The sequence below is a fragment of the Onychomys torridus genome, chromosome 1 (genome assembly GCF_903995425.1).
Source record: "Onychomys torridus chromosome 1, mOncTor1.1, whole genome shotgun sequence".
Classification (NCBI taxonomy): Eukaryota; Metazoa; Chordata; class Mammalia; order Rodentia; family Cricetidae; genus Onychomys; species Onychomys torridus.
In genome coordinates this window covers 145,573,562-145,600,464 of record NC_050443.1, presented here as the reverse complement: position 1 = coordinate 145,600,464, position 26,903 = coordinate 145,573,562, and the positions used below count along the sequence as shown (strand labels likewise).

Here is a 26,903-nt window from a genome sequence, read left to right as displayed (position 1 = left end):
TTTCTTTCACAGAAAGAGGGACAGGGATTGGGGATATGAGGAGGTCACTAACACACTGTTGCTTGTAGGGAGGCCTTCTCAGTGTGGCAAGAGAGGGGTCATCTTAGCCTGACCAGTTCAGGTCTGGATGATTCCTAGTGTTTTCTTTAAAGGGCAACTGAGCCACCCTTAGTTATTCAGCTGAGCAAAGAAGGGAGATTTGAGCAAATGTTTTCCCAAAAGGTCTCTAGAAAAAAAATAGACTTGCAATGGTTATCTCAAAAATAAATTTTTATTTAAGATAAATGTACAGTTCATTTAGAGAAAAATAGTTATCTACAGGTCAGAAGGACTGAATGAATTCCAACATGTGCCCTTACAACAGTGACGATCCTAAGGCAATAGTCAGGGTGTGTTCATGGGCCTTCTGAGGCATCACATGCTCTTAAATCATATTTTTAATATCAAGTGTGATGTTTAAAAGAGGCAAGACAATTTTGTGAAAGTAATTTTGTTCAAAACATTCTTTTCTCCCCAAGTACACATGTCCACTGAGAAACAGCCAGGTGTTAGGGCAGATTCTAGAACAATTGAAATCAGTTTTGAAGTCACAGCATCATCATTCTGTGAATAAGCCACATTTCCTTCTGTCTCGTATGGTGCATTGTCCCTTGACTACCTTGGAAACTGAGAATTACTGTGTAGTAGCATGCTTACTCCTAACATGCTCTGCTAGGGACTGATGTGATGTCTCCAAGTTCATGCTGGGAATCTGTATCTTTTGCTTTAAAGCTATCCCTTGATGGCTACCAAGATACTAGACTTAACTGAGTTCTACCATGCTATTCTGGTACCACGTTCATGCTACTGTGCCAGCTTTATAGTTCTGGGCACCACCTTGATGGATGGGGAATCTAAACAACTGGGAAACTGCAGACGTGCTCTACAATCTGTAGGAAAGGAGACTCATCAAACATACAATGTGATATCCACCTTAACATTTGCACAGGACAGCACCCTCTCCCGAGACCATGGCAGCATACTTAGTTTGAGGTCTTACATGGTTCATGTCCTTAGCTTTCTCATCTGCAGAATGACGATACTTTCCTATTAGGGTTACTGTGAGGATCTGATAAGAAGGGAGAACACTTTATTTAACACAACATTAAGCATATGGTAAGAACTGAAGGGTCATTACAAACATTTAACCATTTAAAGAACTTGCAGGTGACAGCATGTGTTTCTACGTCCTAGGAGAAGCAGTCAAAGACGGAGGTAGACACATACCAGCTGTGATTCTGAGGTTTAGACCAGATCATCCTTTAAGGCTTTTCACCTATATGAGGTAAAAATCCTGAACTTTAGACTTCAGTGTGATGGGGAACAACAATTCGGGGCAAAGAAAGGCTCTTGTTACTCAATGAGTGAGTCTGCTGCCATGCTCACTGGTAGTCACTCACCAGTTCTCAGGTTGTGTAAGAACACATACTGACAGTGATAGTGAGTATGTTTGCCCATACACACCAAATGCTAGACACTGTGCTGAGCTCTGGGACTCTTCCATCCCATTGTCCTAGTGCATCCCTATCATCTCCATACCATAGAGATGCTTGGTGACTTGACTGAGCTAGCACACCCAGGACAGAGAAATATGTGCTAGTGACATAATATGTAGAACTCTAAACACACCCACCAAACCGCCCATCCAACTTTGCCACCAAGCACAGCCAAGAAGCAGCCATTCTTGAGATATCCCAGAGTTCCTGCCTATCCTCCCCTCCCCATGCTCTCCCTGTCTCACACTTGTCTCGGGGTCCACACAGACACATAAAGGAGGACTTAAATGGACTCTGGGTCGGTGGTCCCACTGCATTCCTGTTTCTTGGAAGAACCAGGTTCAGAAACACTAAACAGATTGAAGTGATGCTGTAAAGAGATGGGACCTGTGATTGCAAACCTCAATTTCAGACTCTCTACTAACTAACATTCAGCTTTTCATTGGTGAAGGTAGATGGAAATGAGATTCATACAAAAATGGTGGTCATTGTCCTTTCCATGAAGTTCTTGTGAGCTAGAAACCTCTGTGCTGGACGTGAGAAAAATAGGCAAACAAACAACAAAACCTGAACCATAACTGTCTCATCTTCCAGGTCATCTCCTTTCTCCTTGAAAACAAGACACCTTTGCAGATTTTTTCCATTTCTGGAATTAGCCCAGTTTAAGGGTCTAGACTATGGCTACAATAGGGACAAAATTCTCAGTCTTTTCAAAGAGGGCAAAACACTGGCTTCAGAAACAAAGGGCTCAAAGTTCTGAATCAGGAGTAGCATTATTTTGTTTTGTTCTTGAACCTAAGTAAGCAAAAGGGTCCGTGGTTGCTTTTTAAAATTTGTTTGTTTTACCAGAAGTGAAAGAAAGAAGTGTGATGTTTATTTGGATTTAAGGGAACATACTGTTCCAGTAGGAAAGATTTTACTAGGTAAGAATGCTAGGAAATCAATTCTGTTTAACTACACAATACATGGGAAGTCCACCAGTATCTTTGGATGGGGCTGAAGTTAAAAGCTAGACATTAGGTGGGTCTCAGATTTCTTCAGTGTTCCTAGCTGAAAAGAGACTCCTTTAACTGGTCAGCAACTGTGCCATTTAAAACCTGCATGCTCATTGTTTGAGAGGGGATGTCTGCCTTCTAATAATACAAGGAGTCAAGGCAAGTGCCCAAGTTGAAGCCTCAAAGAATTATTTTTTGCCCTCTATTTATCCAGATCCAAAGGCTCAGAAATGATGCCAAATCTTCAAAGTAGCTGTTAGAATATTCTAAGGGAACCAGTGATCTACTGGGCCCGCTTCTTACCAAGCTTGCAACAACCTCTTAAAATTTTGGACTCTAAGACTTGATACAATTTCTTTACCAGGGTCCACAAATCTGTTGATTTGTCTGTTCTTTGCAGATATTCATCAAGTGTCTTGAGATTCCACTCACTGTGGCCTCATATGACAGGCTGGTTTAATTATAAATACCCTTTCTAAGAATTTGATGTTTCATGTTTTACCTCTTAATGAATTATACACTACATTAAACTCTAGAGATACAGCCAACTTACGTCAACCCATCAGTTCTTAAGATCTTGTATGGGTGATAAAGGTCATGGTTCTCATCCCCTGTGAGCTGTTGTCCACTGAATCACTTAGAGTCTTACCAGATAACTAACTTCTCTAGCAATATTCAATAATGCTCTATCAATATTTAAGCACTGCATTTTTTTAAAAAAAGACTTTGTGCCTTTTAAAATACAGTAAGTTCTATCGAATGCTGGATTTCTGCAGAGGAGACAAGGTTTTTAAAAATGGGATGACCTTGTCTGTTTTAGATGCTAGCTCAGCCATTTCATCCCCAAGGAACCAGTGCCCTTTCTATAGTGCCCACCTCCCAGTAGAGTTACTGGGACATCTCGTCTGTGCTTTAAGCCTTGCATCTTTCTTCATGTCTAGATGTCTTGAGACATCAGAGTAAGGACATGATGGCCAATGTGATGGAAAACTCAGAAAACTCTCCTCTTGACACAGTACCCCATTTCCACCTCCAACTCCCTAGCTCTTCTCCACACAAAGGACCACAAATTCCCCATAGGAAGAACATGTCTACATGTCTGATGCTATAGACTAGCAATGTGTTGAACACATTACAATTATAATCTCCATGAAGCCACATATGAATAATTTTTGTCAAACTTTAGGTTATATTAGAACTATATGAAGAGTTTCCTGGTCCCCATTACTGGGGTTTCTGATTAAGTAGGTTTGGGGTAAGAACCAAGAATTTTCATTTATGTTAAGTTCGTAGCAGTGTTACTGCTGTTCCTGGGGCATGCTGAGAACCACAGCTTAGATTGTTCAACAACAATGCTGCCTAGTATCCTTCCTACCCATCTTCACGGTAAGACAAGTCAGGTTCTGGTAAGAGTAAACCCTTCCCTATGCCATGGAAGGCACTTATCTTTGACCTACAAATCATGACAGAACATGGACAACAGCACATGAGAACTTGTGGGAATCTTATCATGGATTTCTAGATCATTATGAAAAAAAGAGAGAGAGAAAAGGAATCTTCTGCAAGCAAGAGGAATTCTAGGAAGACAGTGTCTTTTATAAAATAAGAAATACATGAGCTGGGTGTAGTGGGACAGACATGAGACATGTAATCCTTGAAGTTAGGAAGCAGAGGCAGGAACACTGCAAGCTTGAGGCCAACAAAGAAGGAAGGGAGGAAGGGAGAAAGGAAGGAAGGAAGGAAGGAAGGAAGGAAGGAAGGAAGGAAGGAAGGAAGGAAGGAAGGAAGGGTGATAAATTTGGGGGAACAAATATTAAATGGTAGCTATTTCTTTAGCTAGCACTTGGTTATAAAAGATGCTAGGCCAATTATGGGCTGGGGATACAACACCAAGAGATTTGGTGATAAACAGGTTTTCCCAGTTCACTTTAGAGGAATAATCAAAACCATGGTTAAGCTGTGTGGTTTAATTTTTTAGCACTTGAAAAAAAAATGTACAGTAGTTTGAAGTCAGTCTTTGCAAACCTCCACAGAGGTCAAAGATTTCATTCATACGTACAAAATTAGTTTACAAATTTTTTTTGGCAATTTTATCTTAGTAACCCGTTTTATCCTATTGCCATTGTCCCAACCATTGAAAAAGTTTACAATAATTTACATAGAAATATTTCAAAGTGCTTAAGAATAGTGATTGTTCTCTGGGATATGTACAGGTGGCCTATACAATGTATGTACAGGTGGGAATCACTATAACACAAGGTTCATTGCTGGAATATGGCTTTCTAGGGAAAGTGCATATTTGGCCAGAGATGGCAATACTGTCTAGAGATCCAAGGGTTACAGATACTTGGTAACCACATCCAAAGCTGAAGTATAATGTGACCAAGAATATTTACAAAAGTAATATAAAAATGGTCAAGTACACAAACTTGATCCGTGGAAAGATATCTTGATGTTCTTCCAGATGGGAGGAAGAAAGGAGACTTCAGCGTGGGCTCAGTTACCATTCTGGAGTGGGATGTTGTTGGCTTAGACCTCAGAGGTCAAGACTTACTCAGAGGTCAAGCCAGATCATCATCTGTGCTTACAACTGATATCTGCAGAGAAGAAAAAGGTTCAGGTGAGCTTGGTGGTTACTCCCTGTTAGCAGCTCTACGAAGTGGACTTGAGTTGGCCATTCACAGACACAAAGAACTGAAGGCCAGATACATGAATTGTATTGGTGTTCTCAACTTGAAAATCTGAAATCCAAAAGGGCTCTGAAATCTGAAATTTTCTGAGTACCACCATGACACTATAAGTAGAAAATTCCACACCTCGCCTTATATTATTGGTTGTGACAAAAATGAACACACATTAAAGTATATTGTAAAATACCTTAGACTATGTGTATAAGAATACATGAACCAAATGGATTTTTTTGTTCAGACTTTTTTGTATGCAAAACCTACAAAATCCATGCTCCCTAAAACAAATCCCCAACCCTGAATACTTCTACCATCAAGTATTTAAAATAAGGGTTAGTTAACCTATACCTGCTTGCTAGAAGAAAAAAACAAACAAACAAACAAACAAAAACAGTGTGCCTGATTCTAAGAAGTGTAAGTCTTGGAAACAAATGTGAAAAGACACCTAACGTGGACTGAACACTATTCCATGTTCCACTGGAGAATTGGCAAGGGCAGTGCTCCTGTTCAGCATGTTTCATTCAGCATGATCCTGAAGTATAGGCCGAATATGTACTTGGGTTTTGAGGGGAGGAACAAATGATTGCAGTTGCAGCTCCTGCGGAAAGCTGGCTCTCCTGGGTGGAATGGAACACCTCTTAAAGGAAAGCATTTAGTACTTTGGCTAATTGAATCTTACTCAAGCTATTGACTTTCAGCCAACTCCCCTATACACAGTCCTCACATGGCTTTAGCTATCCAGGATACAGGAATTGAAGTTTAAAAACAAGCCAGGTGGTTCATACTGCTACTTACATGTCATTTTTATAATCTAAAATAATGGTAAATAGGATTACCTGCCTTCCTCTGTGGGTGAGATGCTTATTGACTGTTTTATCGAGCCAGACATTTAGAATCTAACATGCAGCCAGTGGATAAAGTGTCCAGGGACTCCATAATCCTTCCCAGCCCAGGTACCAATAGCTAGAGGTTCTGGTCTCCTTTGAAGAGACTCATGTCAAGCCAGAGTAAAAACAGACAAAGCAGACTTACTGCTGGGTACGTGTGTCCCACAGAAGCACTGTGTCTACCAATGTCTATTGAGAGGTCCTCTTCAGTGGTCTTTAAGTACACAGGATTGTCAAAGTTCATGCTTTTCATGTTTTTATGTTGCCAATTCCGCCACATCAGGTAGCCACCTACTGCTGCCATTACCAAGAGCACTGAAAAACAGCAGAAGTGAAGTTTAATAGGAATGGATCCATGGTAATTGATGTTAATGAAAGTTCCATGTTTTAGGGAAAGTAGAATACAGATGACACAAAATTTTGAAATAAGTTCAGCCAAGTGGTTGTGTGACTATTTATACTGTGGCTTTACACACCAGGTGAAGTATAGCGTCCTGAGTCACAACCCTGGCCAACTTCATGAAAATCACAGAAGCCTTTGGAGTGCCAGTCAAGTGGTCCTGGTGTATTAGGGAAACCAGTAAGCTAGGTCAAAGGAGCCATTAAATCAAAGTATCTTAGAATTCACATGCCTGAAAGTAGCTTTAGAGGTCCCTTTCCCCTGAGTTTAAAAATCTTTAATTACTTTAAATTTATCCTTTATGGCCAGACAGTGGTAGTGCACACCTTTAATACCTGGCAGAGACAGGTAGGTCTCTGTGAGTTCGAGGTCTGGTCTATAGAACTATTTCCAGGGCTATACAAAGAAACCTCATGCCAAAAAGGAAAAAACAAACAAACAAACAAACAAAAACAAACAACAACCCCCCCCCCCAATTTACCCTTTATGAATTTTATAACTCTGTCAAAAAAGCATTTGAACCTTTGTTGACCTCTTTGTGAATCATTATATATAGCAAATGGGACTAGAACAAAATTCTTGCTAAACTAGCTTCCTCTATGTCGGGATAAGCAAGGCTAACAAGCTCAACCCAGAAAGCAGTAAGACCTTTTAGGCAATTGGTGAATGTTCACTGGTGTCCACTGTCATGTGAAAGATACTACTGAAGAGTAGGTACCAGCCAGTTGAGGTAGTGAATGCAATTCAGTGTCTCATGTGTTATAGCGTAAGAGACCACAGAAAGGCGGCTGTAGATGAACTAGAACTGTCCATCAAATCTAGATGAGAAGCGAATATACTTACAGAGAGGAAGAATGGCCCAGGCAGCTGAAGTTCCTTTTGGGGAAACACTGACCTCTGATACTGCTGTGGTCACGTTGATCCCTACAAGGACATATAAGGAATCAGTCTATCATGATTGGAATTAAGACTTAGAAATCTACCCATCAGGTAGATGTCTCATACCTTTGTACCTAATATTGATCTCTATTATCCACTATAATTCCATACCAGAAAAACTTGGGATTAGAATTATTTGAGTTACATGGCCATTTCATCAACAGATTTAAATAAGTCAGAGAAATCCAGGATACACAGGCTCTGAAATCTTTGGACTTTAGGCACAAGTAGCCAGTTGGGTAGTTAAAGGCTGCATTAATTATTTAAGCGGCAGTTAGTTGAGATTAACAGTTTGCAGTACTGGACCCAATACCTCCAGGAACCACTCCACTAGTACGTAGAATGTCTGTTGTGTTGATATCTTTTGTCTCACTGTAAGTCACAGGAGTTGAAGTACCTGGATTATAAAAACCAAGAACCTGGTTAAGGCTAAGGTTCCTGTGTGGCTGGCTACACAGTCCAGAGAAATCATATTGGAGGGTTATTTTAACTCCAGGAAAAGGAACAACCCACTGTAGAACTAAGTTGTAAAGTGGATGTATCTGAATGGAGAGAACTAGCCAGCTTCAAGCAAAAACCAGAAACACGAAATTTTGGGCAGGGCAGTCAGCATGTGGAATTTGACAACAAAGAAAGATTCACAGACACACAGATTCCCTCTCAACAAAACCACAGGCTCCTGAAGGACCACAGAGTTTCTAAAAATGCTCCGGTGTGCTAAACACACCAAGTGGTCCTGCACCTATTTTCTCGGGAAATCATGATGCAGAATGATGCTAATTAAGACATCACTGTGTGAGCACCTCACTTACAATAAGCAAGTTCAGCTCACTGCTTAACCAAAAGCTGAGAACAAAAATATTAAAATTCAAGTTCTGACTACCTGAGAGCTTAAATTTATGTCATCTATGAGGTCTGTAAGTATCTTGCAACCATGGCCTCCTTCCTCAAATGTCTTCAGTGTTTTTATTCTGCCCTTTGTGGAAGAGTCTAAGTACCTGAACATTGGCTAGCTCAGGGGTGTTACAGAGTGATGGGTACAAATTAGTGTGTGGTACATTGACACTTTGGTCATTGATAAACTCATCTGATATTGAAATGGGGCACATGTCATCTCCAATGTACTGATACGAATGTCTGTCACGCAACACTACCAGTATTCTAGAATCAATTTCAAAAGTGAACTACAACAGAATTTCTAGAATGCAAGCAAGTTGTCATAGCCGGTGTCTTTCAGTGCTTGTTATGTGTCTTGCTTGTGGCTGAGACACAGAAAGCCTTACTTTGACATGCTCGTCCATTCTCCTCGAGACTGTACCCATTGGGACAGGAACAGGTATATTTTGGAGAGTGGTCACTGATCTGTGGTGCTGGCAGGCAGAGGTATTCACATCCTCCATTCTCCATATCTTCTTCACACCAATTTTTACCTAGTCAGAAAAGAAAGGTCCTTTAAAATAGGCATTGCAATGTTAACTATCCATAATCTTGATAGAGCTTAAGTTTGTGTACTCTGTCAATCCTTCAGGTGAGACTAACATCCGTGAAAACTGTCCATCACTGATGTTGAATGGGTATCAATCAATGTACTGCAAACATGCTCTAAAGATACCAGAGTCAGAGGTTTCTTGGAAGTAGAGTAAGAGTTATGTCTTCCACTGGTTGATATGAAGGGAAGTGAAGGGCCAGGCCTAGCTCATGCTGTTTGTTCAAAGCTTAGAGTGAAGGTTCAGAAGAAGGAGACAAGTCATATTTTCCTGGCATTATATTGACTAACTCCTACAAAATGAAAGGGAGCTCAGCCACAGGGAGATATGAGGGTCTCATTTGGTAGACAAGGCGGTGTTCTGGGAAGGAGAAAACATGACTAGATACATTTGATGATTTGTTAAATCCTGTATAAGATGTGCCATGAGGAAGAATAGGTGTTATGGGTTAAGTTGTGTGTCTCTATAAAATTTGCACATTGAAGTCCTAACTGCCAATGTCTTAGAATGTAACCTTATGTGCAGATATGGTATTGACAGAGGTAATCAAGTTAAGATGAGGTCTTTAGGGTAGGTTTTAACCTCAAGTGTCCAGTGTCTTCAGAAGATGAAATATGGGCAACAGCATACATTTAAAAAAAAAAAAAGTGTGACTAGACACTGGGGAAAATGGCCATCTTCAAGCTGAGAAGAAAGGTCTGGGATAGAGCCTTCCCTCAAGTCCCTGAAAGGAACCAATTACTAACACCTTGACATAGGACTTTGAGTTTCCAGAATTGTGAGACAGTAAATTTCTGTTGTTTAAGGCACCCGATTTGTGGTACTTTGCTACAACAAACCTAGAAAATGAATCATAAGGAGAATCTATGGCCTGAAAGCTACTGTGCAAGCTTGTACAGTAGGCTTAGCAATGGGGATCCAGAAGAAATTGAGACAAAAGCTATGCCACTAACGGTTGAAAAGAGCCAAGAGCTGACTTGGAAGTCATTTTTCCAAGATGGCTGGGATGAGAGGCCAGACATCAAGTGTGGAGTTTAGCCTAGAGTTCAAGAGGACAAGAGGATATTTTAAAGGAACTTGAGTAGCTAAGGAGCCAGTAGGTAGTAGGAGCTAGATCACACCACTTCTTTAGCATGGTCATTAAGGAGTGGGTTTCTCATGTTACCTGGTGGCTGAACAAGTTCATGGTAGACAATGATGTCTTGGGCATCATTGAGGTTATTCACTAGAGTAGCCAGCTCTGACCCAGTGAACTTATTGGCACCATACACTGCTTCGTTTTCTCCATCTATCCAGTAGACGCGATCCTAAAACAGAACCCTGACAATTAGCATATACATCCAAGATTAGCACAAATCAAGATCTAATATCATGTTTTATTCATCATGTGATTAGGTAAGGTTATTGAATGGTTCTCTGAGACATTGGGTATGATGGGTAAGACTAGCAAGTTCATGCTTCTTGAAGTTCTTTGAGCACTTATTGTTCAATGTGTACCAGTCTTTAGGTAAAAGTTTTTCAGTTGCCTACTGTTCCCTCCTCTTCCTGTGCACCTGTTCTAAGAGTGTCCTCTTAGATGTGAGGAGCATGTCTTACCTCAAATATTGTGAGTGCAAGTGGGTGAGCTAGGAACTCCAGAGACTTGAGCACTATCCTACGATCTTGGCCATCCAAGTCCACACTAGACAGCATGTGCAACTTGGAATCAAGCCAGTAGAGGCGGCTTTTGACGAGGTCTAGGCAAGAAAATAATTGATACAATATGAGCTGCTGATGCTCTGGCTTCTACTTAAAAATATCCAAAGAATCTATTCTGGTTTCTGGTTTCTTTTCTATCAGGAGTTCTTAATGGGGACACCGTAATACTTGTGAAGCCAGTGATAGAACCTGTATCTGCATTTCCTCTGCAGGGGGCCAATGGGATTTCTGAGACTCAAAGTCATTGACTGGGGATACATTACTTTATAGAAAGTGTTTTTTAAAATAATAAAGGCTTGTATTTTTCACTTCTTCCCAGATAATTCAGAAGGAAACAGTTGCAAGTTACCACCCAGGAAAGGCTAAGGCACCCATGCCTGTTGTGTTCCATATGAAAACCCCCAAAGATCCAAGATACACTGAGTTTCCATTGTCTCTTAGACCAACTAGCTGACAAGCCAGCCATCCTGGCACCTGTAATTTGTTAAGTCCACCATGTTTGTTCAGCCCCTCTCTCCGGCTACAGACGGAACTAGGAGCTTCATCTCAGATTTACAATGAGCATACATTTAAACACGATGAAAGGAGTTACCAGTGAAGGAGCAAGAAGGACATACATACCAAGTGTAATTCCATTAGGCCATTGGATGTCCTCGGTCACCAGTGGATGCCTATCAAATCCATTCATCCCTGCTTTTTCTATTTTAGCTGGCTCGCCCCAGTCTGACCAATAGACAAAGCTGGGAAGAATTAAACCAGAAATGTTCCTTAGTGGCTGAGAAGAAAGAAAGCTGTGACTTAAATCCAAAGTTTAAAGGGGGCACAGAAAACTCTTGTGCTAGAGGCTCTCAAGATAAAGGCTGATGCTTAAGGCTCTAACTATGTTTTGAGTACATGAAATAGAACAGCGAGAATGGACAAGGGTTGGAGGCACAGCTTGGTGGTAGAGCACCTGGCTTGCCATGCATGAGGCTCTGGATCTACTCCTCAGGACGTTAGGAGACAATAATATAATGTCCAAGTTATAGCTGTGTTAGTCTGTGTTGGTCTGATGTGTAAGTATCAGCCCAAAGTTCCAAGGTTGTACATTTCCTTTCTAAAGGCATATTCTTTCAGATCCATGAAGGATGCCTTTTCTGTAAGCTCTATAGAAGGAGCTTGGGGATTATGTTCTAATAATATTTCACAGGGACCAACTGTGATGACTATAGTCGACTTTTTCCAAGCTGCCTACCTCGGTGAAACATTTTGACAATAGTCTGTTCCTTTCAATTGAATTTTCACACAATTTACATTTTTAGATAGATGGAAGTCTTGGGAGGGGGCAGGATTATACAAATACCAGTGTTTTCTTTGAGTCCTAGATTTGACTACTCAGAGCTAACGAACCCAGAAAAGTTCTCTCTCTCTCTCTCTCTCTCTCTCTCTCTCTCTCTCTCTCTCTCTCTCTCTCACACACACACACACACACACACACACACACACACACACACACATTATTTGTGCAGAATCTGGGTGGACAAAGGATTCAGACATCACTTTTAGTGTATGTCATACATGAAATTTAAAGCCTCACTAATGCCATCATGCAGCTAGACAGTCAGGAGTGAGACTGGAAGGCACATTGTGCACAAGGGCTGCCCCAGGACTGCTCTGTATTTTGTTACTCACAACATTTTTCTTTTTACTAGTGTACCTTCATTATGCATCATGATTGGTCTCAAGAAGATATTTTCATTCAAGTTTATCATGTACACAATGGAATTTTATTTACCCATAAAGAGGAAGGAAATTATATCATTTTGAGGAAAATGGAGGCAACTGGAGGTAATCATATTAGGTATAGTAATACTCCAACAACAAATATCACGTCTTTTTTTTCCTACTTGTTGATCCTAGATTTCATAAAGATACATAAATTTGTGCGTGTGTGTGCATGTGTGTGTATGAGAGAGAGAGAGAGAGAGAGAGAGAGAGAGAGAGAGAGAAAGGGGGAGAGAGGAGACATGAGATGAGGCAAGAAAGGGAGTTAGCTGGAGGTATACAGGGAAAAGAGGGATGGGCTGAACAATGAACAGTGTCATTGATGTCTTGAACCAGATAATTCTATTCCTGGGCACTCTTAGGATGCATGAGAAAAGCTCCCAACCTACATGGCTAGCACCCAAAAGGCTAAGTGAAGGAAAACATAGAATACGAACCCAGACAATGGGTCCACAGCTATGGAGGCAGGCTCTTGCAAGTCAGAATTAAACAGGAACTTCCTCTTGGCTCCGTCTAGGGTAGCTACTGAAATAGTCTTAGAAGCCGCATCAGTCCAGTAGATGGTCTTGTACACCCAATCAACAGCAATGGCTGCAGGATTATAGACATTGTCGATCATTTTAAAATGTCTACCAACCTTGTCATCAATTGAGGCACTGAAACAGAATAGGTCACAAGAAATTTAAAAGTTGTCACCATTGGACCCTGGAGAATGGACTTTCTGCTTACAAAATGGTCAAAGATTTTATTCAGAAAGGACCTTAGGAACCCCACAGCTCACCACTAAAATTATTCAGCCATTTTGCTTAGGGATGGAAAATTAGCAATATTGTAGCCTGTCTAGTTATGTATTCTAGTTGCAAGCAAAGCATTTAACTCAGCTGCCATCATCCCAGGTCTACAGTTACCACTGAGGAAAAGCTACTACCATCATTTCTGTTTGTAGCAAGAGAAGACAGTTTAGAACTATAGAAGGAGAAAATATGAGGAATTCAGATGTCATCTGCAGGCACTCTCGCCTTTTCCTTCATGGACAATGATTCATTCCTAAATAACAGCTGACAGTAACTTATTAGCTGGAAAACCAGTGTTGGGTTTGTACTCCCAATTGACTAGATGGTAGACTGGAGCTAGAGATAAGAGAAGCCCCATTCCCTGCCCCAATCCTTTCCACAGGCCCAATGACAGTGACTTATATGTCCAGATGTTAGGAATGCAAGTGGAAGTTACCTGAAGATGGCCTTTTGGCTTAGATCAGCCCAAAATAGCTTCTGAGCTGCAATGTCAGCATCGAGAGCCACCGTGTTTCTTAGTTGTTCTACAAGTTGGATGTATTCCTTCCTCTCTAGGCCAATCTTCCTGATGTCTCTTCGATTGGTGAAGATCAGACTTGGCTCTCTGCCTTAAGACATAAGCCAGGTTGATTTAGTTTTGCTATAAAGCAAGATTTTCTAAGTCACTGCTTCTCCACAGAGGACCACTTCTAAAGATACTGCTGAACATCTCAGTAGTACCCAGCCTGGAGTTCAAGCCCCCTGGGCCTGTAAGTACTTCTACCCTATTTAGGAAGGCAGTCCTGGGGTTACAGCACTCAACAGTAGGGTGGCTGATAAACAAGATATTTGTTTGCATTGAACTCAGTTCCAGAAGCAAAAAGGAAGCAAATATGGAGACTCTTTGTAGTATCCTATGCAAAAGGAAAGACATAGGCAGATGCATGGGAAGGTGATCTGCCTTAAGTTATCCTGCTGCCCTAGTTTAGTAGCATTGCTCTGGAGTATGACTTTATGTGAAGGTTGACTGCTGCAGTCACCGGCTGTATCTTCTAGAATCACTAACTCATAAAGGTACCAGAGCAACACAAGCCCAAGTCCATTTACCTACTGCCTTGCACACGCCAGTGGCAAGATCCATTTGATAGCCACGGCTACATTCACACTTGTAACCGCCTTTTAAGTTGATACAAATTTGACTGCAGATCCCCGGATTTTGGCATTCATCAATATCTAGGAGGGAAATTAGAATTAGTCTTGCTGTTCCTCTGCCTTTACTAGATGCATGTCGCCCTTTCCCATGTCCTCCAGGGGCCAGGCTCTTTGCTTCAACTCACCTCCACAGGTTTTCCTATCTATCAGTTCAAACCCAGCTGCGCAGTCACATTCATAGCCTATAACTAGGTCTTTGCAGATATGGGAACAGCCACCATTATTGACCAAGCATTCATTGATATCTGGAATAAAAGGGTAGCAAAAGTCACCTGGCAGCTTAGTCTTGGTTTTTAATATAATATTTTAGATTTGTTCTTTGAGACTTCCATATACAGATACAATGGATTTTGTTCATATCTACTGCTCCATACCCCATCCAACTCTCCAAAGATGTTGCACAAACATCACCCTCCCAACTGCAACTGCTCATTTTGTTTTCTGTTTCACAACCCAGAGTCCAAATTAGCATGACATCTTATTCTTAATTGATAGTTGTCTTATTCACATTCAAACTCAGGCTGCTGCTGCTGCTGGCCTTTCTCAGTTTTGTGGATTCAATGTTTCAGGCTGGATGGTAGGTGGCCAGTTAGTTGTGCAGGATTTACTCACGTTGCTATCATGTTTAGTTATCTTAAGGAGTTCCTAAACTCAGGCTTAGTTTGCCACTGGGTGGAACCCCATGTCATAAGACTTTATTGTCGAGCTTATTATGATTGAGTTTTAGTTCATTTTGAATCCAACGGGATATCAAGCAGGGTCCAAACAGCATTAGCTCCGGCCTCAAGCAAGCCCCTCACTTACTGCATTCCTTCAGGGGCTCATCACTCCAGTCTCTGCAGTCCTGCTCCTGGTCACACACTTTGCTGATGTCTATGCATTCCCCACTTCTGCACTTGAACTTTCCAGGGCCCAAGCACTGATTGACTATAAAACCAAACACAGGAGAGAAGTTCCCTTGCTGGTCTGACCGGCACAGCCAACGGTCTACTGAACATGATGGAGAGAACCTCACCGTTTTTGCAGTTGACTTCATCAGAGCCGTCAACGCAGTCTCGGATGCCATTGCACTGCCTGCTGCCGTGGATGCAGCTACCGTCTTCACACTCAAACTGGTCAGGTCTGCAGGTGCGAGAAGCTGTGGAAGGAGGTAGCATGATGGAATGAAGCCAGCCAAAGGGTCCCAGTCGATAGGTGGAAGAGAACTAGAAAGTTACTTACGGCAGTTGACCTCATCACTGCCATCCTTGCAGTCAGGGTCTCCATCACACCGCCATTTTTTGTGAATGCACTCTCCAGAGCCACACTGGATCTCGCTGGCAGGACATTTTGTATGTATCACTGGCTGACGGCCACACTGTTCAAGAGACTCGTCTGACTGGTCGGAACAATCTGCATCATCATCACACACCCAGCTGAGGGGGATGCAGGAAGAGGTGCTGCACTGGAACTCATGAGCACCGCAGGTCGGTGGTGCACAGTCCAGCTCATCACTACCATCATCACAGTCATCCTGGCCATTACACACAAAGTTCCTGGAGACACAGCGGCCACTGGAGCAAGTGAACTCATCAGCACTACATGTTATGTTGCCTGTTAGAGGGAAGATGTCCCATTGAAAGTGCATCAGCATTTGTTTTTAATACAAGACTCTCATCACCAAATCAAATATATTGATCTTTGATGAGTAACTTTAGCTTTCGAACTTAAAAGCTATAGCACTGTTATATTGAGAACACGTTTCTGAAATATGACAAAACAGTTTCACAGTATAAAATAAGATGCAGCCATACTATATATATAAGAGCAGAAATAAAGGACCAAGAAAACAGTAGAAGGCTAGAAACTAATTTGAGATGAGACCCACAACTGACACTTAAAGGGACAGTGACCAATATCTTAAGCTGGTATCAGGGACTTCATTTTGGAAGGCAGAGTTATACCTAGACCAACCTATTGTATGTCAGCCCAAACCACATCACTAGCTGAGAATATATCAGCTATATATGGGCAATGTAAAATGGATATTAAGGCATTATCCAAAAAGAAACAAACCAAAGAACATTCTACATGGTTCCTTTCTTTTGGGTTCTTTAAGTAAACATTAGGAAAACCATCTCAATAATTTTCAGATTTTTTTTCCACTGCTAGGACCAGAATCACAGCCTAGCAACTCTGCATGCTAGTCATGACAAAGTAGTCACAGTAGCCAGTTTAGGTTTTGGTTTAAATTCCTGCCAAACATACCAAGGTCACAATTTGGTGGTAATTGGTGAAAGGAGACCACGACTCTCTTGGGAAGCAAAGTGTAGATTTGCGAGGGAAATGTTTGGCAGCTCCAGGGCTTGCCATGGCAATGGATGAAGCTCGATTCTATGACTGAACATGAAACTCATTGGACTAGGTGCAGTGGGATTGCCCCCACAGAGTGACTTGTACATGCCAAACTAGTGTTTGACCTGCAAGGACCCTGAGCTCCAGACTAGTGTCTCACCTGCAAGGGCCCTGAGCTCCAGACTAGTGTCTCACCTGCAAGGACCCTGAGCTCCAGACTAGTGTCTCACCTGCAAGGACCCTGAGCTCCAGACTAGTGTCTCACCTGCAAGGACCCTGAGCTCCAGACTAGTGTCTCACCTGCAAGGACCCTGAGTTCCAGACTAGTGTCTCACCTGCAAGGACCCTGAGCTCCAGACTAGTGTCTCACCTGCAAGGACCCTGAGTTCCAGACTAGTGTCTCATCTGCAAGACCCTGAGCTCCAGACTAGTTTTTTTCATTTGCAAGGACCTTAAACTCCCTTGGATATTACAGCAGCCTGAAGTTAGGCTCAGCAATTAGAAACCTAAAAAAAAGTTGGACTCAGGTTTAGAAGCACTGTGAAGGAGGAGTAGGTTGCAACAACACTCAAAGCAATGATTTTCAACCTACAGGTTGTTCTCCAGGGCCTCACCTTTAACATGGAACACTTCATTATAGACACCCCAAGAATATAAGTGTGAAAGAATAGGAAATAGTGCTAGCATTCAGAGACAGGAATCATCATAGGACACAAAGGTTGGGTAGACTTTAGCTATCTGCTGGCAATATGTTAGGCCATGCTTCTATGCTAATGTACCAATAGATTCTAGTTGGCAGAAATGCTTGTATCACACTCAAGTAACTTGTTCCAAAAAGCCGATCTAACTAAATCTTTGAATGTGTCTGCTGGCCCCATCACCTTCTAGTTTTATTGAGCCAAATGGAAGGAAGACCCATGAATTATTGTCATAGAAGAAAAAAGTCCACAGAGCTGCAGCCTTACTAAGCTACACTAAATGTACTATGCTGGATGTAAGCACCAAAATGACTTCTTTGCTTGCTTCTATCTGCCTGGAAGATGCACCAGGCAGTGGCCAATTACCAGGAATAGGCCCTTCACAGTTTTATGGTGGCCAGGAAGGACCAATATTGAGCAGACAGCAAAGCACCGAAAAGTGTCTCAGTGGCACTGTGTCTTCGGGCTTACGTTAGCATCCCTTGCCCACCTTTCTTTAGGGAAAGGGTCTCTGGGGTATGCCACTTCACACTGGTCTTCTTACCACAGTTTTCTTCATCTGCTCCATTGTCACAGTCACTTTCACCATCGCATCTCCAGGACACTGGGATACACTGAGTAGAACGGGCGCCACAGCTGATTTCATTTATGCGGCATGTTCTCATATCTGTTGATGACATACAGTCTCAAAAGAGCCTCCAAACTGGTCATTGCAAAGCCGCTGCTCCTGTGCTGCCTGGAAGTGCAACACCTGGGACTCAGTGGTCAGGTACTCGGGGCACACTGACTAGTGGAAGCCAGGCAGCTCCTTCGCCAGCTGCGTCCTTAGAAGCTATGCCAAGCAAGGCCACCTGGCAGCATACCTGAGAACCTTGACCAGGTCACTCTTTCAAGGTTCTGCGGCATGCTCAGTTCTGGCTTTTGTTTTCCTTGGCACGATTAAGCTGGTTTGTTGGCCTGTTCCTAGTCCATTACTTATGTTTGGATATCAGTGGGCACACCAGATATCATTACCTAATCCTGACTCTATTAAAAGTCAGATGGGCTAATACCTATGAAACCTTCCATGGAATAGTAGCCTTCCTAGGCCTCCATTTACATCTTTCTTTATTTATGCAAAGCAGGAATATATCCTGATTCTTGATTTTACCATTTCATTAACCCCTGAAACATGGGGCTGAATCTGTGTAGATCCTGTCTATGACCCTCAGGTTTCTAACTCACTGACAAAATTGTCCACTTCTTGGTAGAAAATAACCACCTTGGTTATTTTCATAATCATATCCTTAACCTAAACTTGGTTCATGCCAATCCTATTTCTTCTGTGTCAACAGGTCTCTACTGCGATGAGTCTTCAGACTTTCCGGCATCCTAGCATCCAAATGATCCCAGTTTATTTGGTCTCAACACTCCTTTCTCTGTGGTTTGTGGAATTGCCCTGCACATCAGCCTATGGGCAGAGAGATATATTTGTACCTTTATGAAGTTTTTCTTATTCAATAACAAACTCTATGGCCCCTGCGTTAGGTTATACATTTGTTAAAATCCCCAAACTACCCTATTACTAACCACCTTGCTGTTTTAATAATAGCATGTTTTCATAGTACAAAAATCTGTGCATTTCAAAGCTTATGTGTGACCCTTAGGAAACCTTCATATCTTGACTTAAATTCTAGCTTCAGGGGACCATCTACTCAGTTATTGTCAAACAGTTGAAATCTATGCACCTAGTCAAGGAGTTCTTAATTGAATCTGCTGGCTTCAGTCTTAAGTATTCAAAGGCAAAGCTACCCAAGAGAATGTCAGTCTTGTTAGACTAGGGAGAGCAGTCTTTAAAGGAGATGGAATAACTGTTAATAGCTTGAATGACCTTCAAGTCAGTTGGCCTCAAGTTCAAGGCAGGCAAAGAAAAATGAATGCCAAGCAATCGATAAAGCATCACTTAGAACGGAGACAGAACAGCACAAAAGAGGTCAAGCCCAAAGCAAGTCAAGGCACACTCACGGCACTGTTCGGGGCTTTCATCAGAACCATCTTCACAATCAGGGTCCCCATCACACTGCCATCTGTTAGGAACACACTGGCCGTTTTTGCACACGAAGTCAGACTCAGCACATGTCTTCTTTACTACAAGAGTTTATTCTCAGAGTTAGAATTCAAGTCAATGACCCCAGACCCCAATTTTCATATTAAACATAATTTGGTATGTTTTCCTTCAAAAGTAATGCTGAAACTGTTGATCATATTCAACTGTTGGCATCTTTAGAAAGCTCATCTTTTTCCTCATAGGTTTCAGAGGAGGTAGTTATTCATTGGAGAGATTTGGAGGACAATAAACTGAAGGAAAGACAAAGGCTGTCCGTTGTCTTATGACCCAGGGATGTTTAAAATGAACTAACCGATCTGTTTACAATGTTAACACTATGGATTTCTTCCAACTCATTCACAAGCTCGGAGGTGCTTTTTTCCAAGTCCATTTTCTGTCCCTAAAATGGAACACTTGAGAGTAGGCAATTTATAAAGGAAAGAAATTTATTTCAGCTCAAGCTTCTGAAATGGGAATCCTAAGAGCATACCACTAACACCTGCTTAGCTTTGGGTGAGGACATCGTGCCTTGCTTTCAGCCCACTCTCTTAGTAATTAATCTGGTCCAGGGAGAAAGGATTGATTCCCTCTCGTTGATCTAATCACTTCTTAAATGCCCTGCCACCTCTCAACACCATACTATTAAAAATCAAACTTCAGCATGAGCTCCAGAGGAGACAAACCATAGAAAAGGTTTTAACAATCAAGCACTCCATCCTCTGACTAGCTCTTAGGATAACGGTTTACTGTGGAGTGAATATGTGTGCCGTCATAAACTTCATATCCTGAAATCCTTACAGCACTGTTCTAGGAAGGAGGACTTGAGGGAGGTGACTAGGTCAGGAGGACAGAGACTTCACAGGTGGGATTGATGCCCTTGTTAGAAACATTAGTGCTTGTTTGTTCTCCCTCTCCCTCTCCCCCCTCTCTCTCTCCTCCTCCCTCTTCCTCTCTCTCAATCTCTCTCTCTCTCTCAATCTCTCTCTCTCTCTCAATCTCTCTCTCAACCTCTCTCTCTCTCAACCTTTCTCTCAATTTCTTTCTCTCTCAATCTCTCCCTCAACCTCTCTCTCTTGCAATCTCTCTCTCTCAACCTCTCTCTCTCTCAATCTCTCCCCCAACCTCTCTCTTGCAATCTCTCTCTCTCAACCTCTCTCTCTCAATCTCTCTCTCTCTCTCTCTCTCTCTCTCTCTCTCTCTCTCTCTCTCCCCCCCCCCTCTCTCTCCCTTTCCTCTACCAGTGAGAAAATAGCCATTGCCAGGTGGTGGTGGCACACACCTTTAATTCTAGCACTTGGGAGGCAGAGGCAGGCAGATCTCAGTGAGTTTGAGGTCAGCCTGGTCTATAGAGCTAGCTCCAGGACAGCCAGGACTGTTACATGGAGAAACCCTGTCTCAAAACCCCCCCAAAACCCAAAACAGAACAAAACAACCAAAAAAAAAGAAAAAAAAAGAAAAGAAAAAAGAAAGAAAGAAAGAAAGAAAGAAAGAAAGAAAGAAAGAAAGAAAGAAAAGAAAAGTCACCTGTAATTCAGAAAGAGGGCTTTTATCAGACACTGGATCTGCCACCTCTTAATTTGGGGACATCCTAACATCCAGAACCATAACATCAGATTTCCATCATTTAAGCTGCCCTCCCTACCTGTGGTATTTTTGTCACAGCAGGGTAAACCAAGATTATTTCAGGGACATTCTTCACAAAACATGCACTTAGTGTAGAGGTATGCTGATGCTCCTGAACTCAATACTGCCACTCCAATGGGTCAACCAGGGCAGAGGAACTCATCCACTAGACAAACTTAACGCCAATTAGAATACTTACAACAAGTGGTAGAACTTGGAATTCAAAGAGATTTCAGGCCTCCAGCCAACGTTTGGTTTAACATCAACCAACTGAAAGTTACTGACGCTGCCAGCACTGAGTCCCATAATTCACAGCTCCCAAACAAATAGCCTAAGGCAAAATATCAATTCCACTAATTCTTCCTAGGGCAGGACTTAGAGTTACAATACAACATGTCATCCATTCATTAGTCCAGGAAAGTAAAGACAAACCAATCAAGCAGCTTGGTCATGGTACCCACGAAGGAGTCCTAGAATCTCAAAGTCTTGCCAAAGCAACCAGATAAGACACCCACACCCTGTGAAAGTCTTTCTAGATTGGATTCTTCCATACATGTATGTCTATAATTTCTGCTTCAACTTCCATTTTAAAGCATCACTCTAATCAGTATTCTGTGTTTGTAAATCAGCCAAAGTCTGAAGCATGTTGCAAATTTAAAAGAGATCCCTTAGCATGGGGTTTAAGCTAGGTGGAGGTCTTGGAGGCTAGGGCTTACTCTTTGGCTACTCTTGTTCAGCCTTTAAACTTGGGAGATAGTCAGTTTGTAACATTCAACGTGGACTGATGAATTATGATCCTAAGGGATTGTTCATATCCTTGAACTACATAGCTAAGGGACCAAGGAAAGGCATGCCAGCTCATTATTCACCCCTGTTTCTAAATCACCATTACACAGTGTTAACACAGCAAATGCTATCCAAGGCTGGTGTTCCCCTGGGCCCATATGCAAACAGAGGCCAGGCTATTGGGCCTGTTGCTGGAATTCAACCCATGATCACCTCTATAACTCGCAAAAGTAAGAACAGGGGAATGGCCATAAAGAAAGCAGATGGTTTTGCAAAGTGGAAAATGTCATGATGATATGAAAGATCAGCTATGCAATAGAGAGTCTGAGCAAAGATAAATAAGGACACATCTTCATAGAGTTCATCTTTCTCAGTTCTGGGCGTACACTATAGGGGCAAAGAAAAGATGTTCAAATCACACACTGACAGGAAGATAGAAAGTGTTCCACAGGGGAGGAAAGCCAAAAGATACTTACTTCGGGAACCCACAGAAGCAAGTGATGTGGAATCGACATTCAAACTGATTATACTAGCTTTAAAGCTTGAAAGTGAGCCCTCCCAGAAACTACAACCAAGTACAGGTCAAAGGTCAGATGGGGAAGTTGGAAGGAGGCTTTGTAAGTTTTAATATGTAGTTTTTCCATTTCAAACATACATATAAGGATGCTTTGGGCATGCTTGCACTTTCTCTGCTTACCGCCATACCTGGGATCCAGCAACAAATCTGCCCATCATTGTGTTTAAATTATCCCACCTCAAGTGATCTTGATTTACTATGCTGTTCACCTACCTCTTTCCCTTGCCCAAATTCTTCTACTATGGGGCTGGTAAAGAGTATTTATGCAGAAGAGACTTAAAGAAAATCCAGTCACTGCTCCTACAGTGACCCAGGTGTCTCTGCTGAGGTAGATGATAAAACTGTCTATAATAGGAAGTATAAAAATTTCCCCGTTGCATGATTTCTCAGTAGCCTTGCCCCTTCAGAGAACAGCAGAAAAGAGGTCCTCCTAGTGAGATATGTATTGAGACAACTATATTCTCTGGGCCACCTAGAAATAGCAGGGAACTCAGTGCTTTGTGGAGCAGAAACACACGATGGAAAAGGATAGCACAGGAGAACTATTGTTGGTCTTGAGACTGGAGGTAAGCTTTTTCAGAATGGATTTTCAGAACTGTCACGGTCCCTTGGGTATTGCCACCTAGGATGATGTCTGCATCTTTTTAATGATGATAAAGACGCAGGTAATGGCATAATGACCATGGCAGTCTGTAAAACTCCACATGGCCTTTCCTTCTCTTCTCTTCCCACATGCTGGGATATGCTTGTACCTCCACATTCTGCATTGTATGTACCATCTTTCAAAAGGCAAATGACAGTGGCCACACTAATCTCCCTACTCCCCACTGCTTTAGGGTTTTTATAACACAGAACAGAGGGATGAAAGAGTAAACGTCAGCAAGAATTCCAGGTCTTTGTGATCTTGACATACAGTCCTCAGCTATTCTCTGTGACATGACATTATGGGGCCTATATGCACAGGCATTTCTCACAGGGACCTTTAGACAGTTTCTGGTCAATGGTATGCTGTGGCAGTCACATTCATTTGGAAAGAGAATGTCTTCTACCCTGCCCAATGCTTTCACATAAGCAAGTATTGTGAGCAGAGAATTAGAAGAATCCTTATCTGATCTTGGACATGTGCTGGCATGTCATTTCTATGCCAGAGTCAGTTAACTTCTGAAACTTTAGGGTATTTTTTAGTGTCCATAGCTAGCTTTGTGGATCAGAGCCATTTGTGAATTTAAAGATATATTCATTGCATTTATGTGTACATGTGTGTGTCTGTATAATTGTATGGTGTGTGTGTGTGTGTGTGTGTGTGTGTGTATTATTGCCCTGGAATTGAACTCAGGCTCTCTGGAAAAGCTGTACACAGTCTTAACCTCTAAGACATCGCTCCGCATGTCTTCCCATTTGTAAATGTATAAAGTTACTTTTAAGCAATCTTCTTTCTTCTTCTACATCTGTTCTTTTCTTTTCTTTCTCAACTTTCTATAGCACACGCTTGTCTGAGGTAAGATAAATCAGGTCTTGTCATGTGAAAGAAATTCCACTTGGTAGTCAACATTCCATATTCAAGTTGACTACCTCTTGTCAAATATTCGATTATATGCCTCCCGACCAGTATAGATTCATTGGGCTCTGATTAACAGCAATACTTTAAAGTGGATTTTATTTATAGGATCTTAATACATTTGTAGAAACTAAAAGAACATCTGCACATTTCAAAAAAAATGCACAAGTCTGCTCAAGAACTGAAGTGAGACCACCAAAGTCTTTACTTACCACAGTTCTTTTCATCGCTGCCATCAACACAGTCTTCATCTCCGTCACATTTCCACAGCAGAGTAATGCAGCGGCCATTTGTGCACTGGAATTGGGAAGTATCACATTTGGCTTTTTTCCCTAGGATGAGGAAGGGACACTGAGCAATACATGCATAGAAGGTAAGTTAGAGATACAAGTTCCCCGAAGCTCATGGGTAGAGACAGCTACAGACTCAGCAAGCTGGAACATTGTAGGGGCCAGCCTTGACTGGGTTTGGGGGCCATGAACAACAGTAGCAGAGTCCTTCACTGGTCAACAAACTAAAACTGAACACTACATTTCCAGCCTTTCTCACAGAGAAGCACAGCTGAGATACCAGGCTCCAGCTAGTGGAATGCAAACAGAAAAGGATTATACAGCTTCTAAGAAATCCAACCACATACTGTCCAGAGATGTTTTAGTCAGTATGTCAACATGTACCTCATCTCCAACGGTGGCCATAAAATTGTGATGGAGCAAAATAATTCCCAGCATCTAGAGAACATACAGCTGAAGAACCAGCAAGAGAAAACGACAGAAGACAAAGAACCACCTCTGACAGCGGAAGGGTTAGGAGAAGACTTCAGACTTTGAGTAGCTCACGAATGCGTTGGAAAACATGGACACCCAACACCAAGATGTCCTCACTGACAGAGAGGGATTTCATAGAGAACTGTCTGATTGACAAGAAGATACAGAGCAACCAAGCCACAATGACATACTTCTGTGAAGTGTGAAGGAAGAATCTGCCCCAGAGAGAGCTCTTGTCCCCTGCCTCAGGAGAGAGTCCCAAAGGCCTTTCTGTTGTAGGGAAGAGCTGCATGCACATTAATGCCCATAGGGTAAGATACTGGTAGGCCTGGCCCTCTCTGGGCCTAGGAGAAGATGGGTGTTTATGTTTAGTTCTTAGGAAAAGTTTTCATACACACACACAAACACACACACACACATACACACAATAGAGAAAAGCTTATAGAGTAAGCATATAAAGAAAATATTTTTGTGTAGCTGTACAGCATGTGTTTTAAACTATTATCAGAATTTAATATTTTTTTTAAAATGGGCCAGTGAGATGGCTCAGTGGTTAAAGGCGCTTGCTGCCAAACCTGATCACCTGGGTTCAAGCCCTGGAACCTATGGTGGAAGGAAATGAACACAGAAATTTTTTAACGTTTAAAAAGAAAAATAAGGATAATTTATCATTGGAGACAGAAATATTTTTATAAACTTTTTCTAAATTGAAGGCCCACTAAGCATACAGTATTTCTAAAGTAATGGCAATGTTGTAGGCCTTGACTTTCACTTACCATTCACTCACAGGCTCACTCAGAGCAACTTCCAACCCTGCAAGTCCATCTGTGATAATCATCCTATATGGAGGCACCATTTTAATCTTTTACAGATATATTTTCTGTACCTTTTCCATGTGTAGATATATTTGGACACACATATACTTGCCATTGTGTTACAGCTGCCTACAGTGTTTAGTGCAAGTACCATGCTGTATACAAATAGCCTAGAATCAACAGTCTAACCCACAGAGTTGAGGTATCAAGTCCCCCAAACCACTGTGGTGGTCTGAATGAGAACGGCCCCCATAGGCTCATAAATTTTCATGTTTGGTCCCCAGTTAGTGGCACTGTGTGGGAAGGATTAGGAAGCTTCCGAAGCCCACACCAAGCCCAGTGCCAGTCTCCTCCACCCTCTCTCTACCTGATGTCTGCAGATGGGTCAGGATGGAAGCTCTCAGCTACTGGCCCAGTGCCATGCCTATAGCTGAAAGTTTTCCTGTGTCCCACTCGGTCCACAGCCACTCAGACCCAGGTAAACACACAGAGGCTTTTATTAACTAAAACTGCTCAGCCATTAGCTCAGGCTTACCATTGACTAGCTCTTACATTTAAACTCAGCCCACTTCTGTTAATCTATATGTCGCTACATATTCCATGGCTTTACCTGTGTGTCATTACATGCTACTCCCTGGACAGTAGGCTGGCTTTTCCTGACTCAGCCTTTCTCTTCCCAGAATTCTCCTTGTCTGCTTATCCTGCCTATACTTCCTGCCTGGCTGCTGGTCAATCAGCATTTTATTAAACCAATGTACAAAAGCATTATTCCATAGCACACACCTGTCTGCCAGATGCCGTGCTACCATGATGGTCATAGATTAGCCCCCCTGAAACTTAAGCAAGCCCACCAGTTAAGTACTGTCTTTTATAAGTTGGTTTGGTCATGGTATCTCATCACAGTGACAGGACAGTGACTAAGACAATGTCGCTGTGTGTTTAAGTAAAGGAGAAATGAATAAGTCCTTAGGACTTCTCTCATTCATCATATGATGATGTGATGCATGGCTATATCTCTAAAAGAATAGGGAACTCAGAGGTTGGGGATTTAGCTCAGTGGTAGAGCACAAGGCCCTGAGTTCAATCCTCAGCTCTGGCAAAAAAAAAAAAAAAAAAAAAAAAAAAAAAGGGAACTCCTTCTTCTGTTTCATCCTTTTTCCTTCTAGAGGTGAGATGGCTGAGCAAGAAATGGCATTTGCTACTTACCTTGAGACATAAGTTTTATTTCTAGAACCTATAGGGTAGGAAAGAACTGATTCCTGTTTGTCCTCTGACTTCCTATGTA

At 42.0% G+C, this 26,903-nt stretch overlaps 1 protein-coding gene across 4 annotated transcripts in view; it reads right to left on the bottom strand.

Moving 5' to 3' along the window:
* Window positions 1-4,482: 4,482 nt before the first annotated feature.
* The window catches only part of Vldlr (very low density lipoprotein receptor), a 33,498-nt gene continuing 11,077 nt past the window's right edge, over window positions 4,483-26,903 (bottom strand). The window contains exons 2-19 of one of the 4 annotated variants that reach the window (XM_036208471.1): window positions 24,252-24,371; window positions 19,414-19,536; window positions 17,954-18,076; window positions 15,599-15,970; window positions 15,393-15,515; window positions 15,182-15,304; window positions 14,503-14,622; window positions 14,273-14,398; window positions 13,623-13,794; window positions 12,830-13,048; window positions 11,250-11,368; window positions 10,527-10,666; window positions 10,096-10,237; window positions 8,727-8,873; window positions 7,757-7,840; window positions 7,348-7,428; window positions 6,250-6,419; window positions 4,483-5,127 (exon numbers count right to left, since the gene is read on the bottom strand). In XM_036208471.1, coding sequence (XP_036064364.1) covers window positions 5,092-5,127; window positions 6,250-6,419; window positions 7,348-7,428; window positions 7,757-7,840; window positions 8,727-8,873; window positions 10,096-10,237; window positions 10,527-10,666; window positions 11,250-11,368; window positions 12,830-13,048; window positions 13,623-13,794; window positions 14,273-14,398; window positions 14,503-14,622; window positions 15,182-15,304; window positions 15,393-15,515; window positions 15,599-15,970; window positions 17,954-18,076; window positions 19,414-19,536; window positions 24,252-24,371 — 2,540 coding nt within the window. In that variant the 3' untranslated portion in view covers window positions 4,483-5,091. The remainder of the gene's footprint in view (window positions 5,128-6,249; window positions 6,420-7,347; window positions 7,429-7,756; window positions 7,841-8,726; window positions 8,874-10,095; window positions 10,238-10,526; window positions 10,667-11,249; window positions 11,369-12,829; window positions 13,049-13,622; window positions 13,795-14,272; window positions 14,399-14,502; window positions 14,623-15,181; window positions 15,305-15,392; window positions 15,516-15,598; window positions 15,971-17,953; window positions 18,077-19,413; window positions 19,537-24,251; window positions 24,372-26,903) is intronic. The other 3 variants (XM_036208486.1, XM_036208479.1, XM_036208495.1) reach the window with 3 other exon arrangements.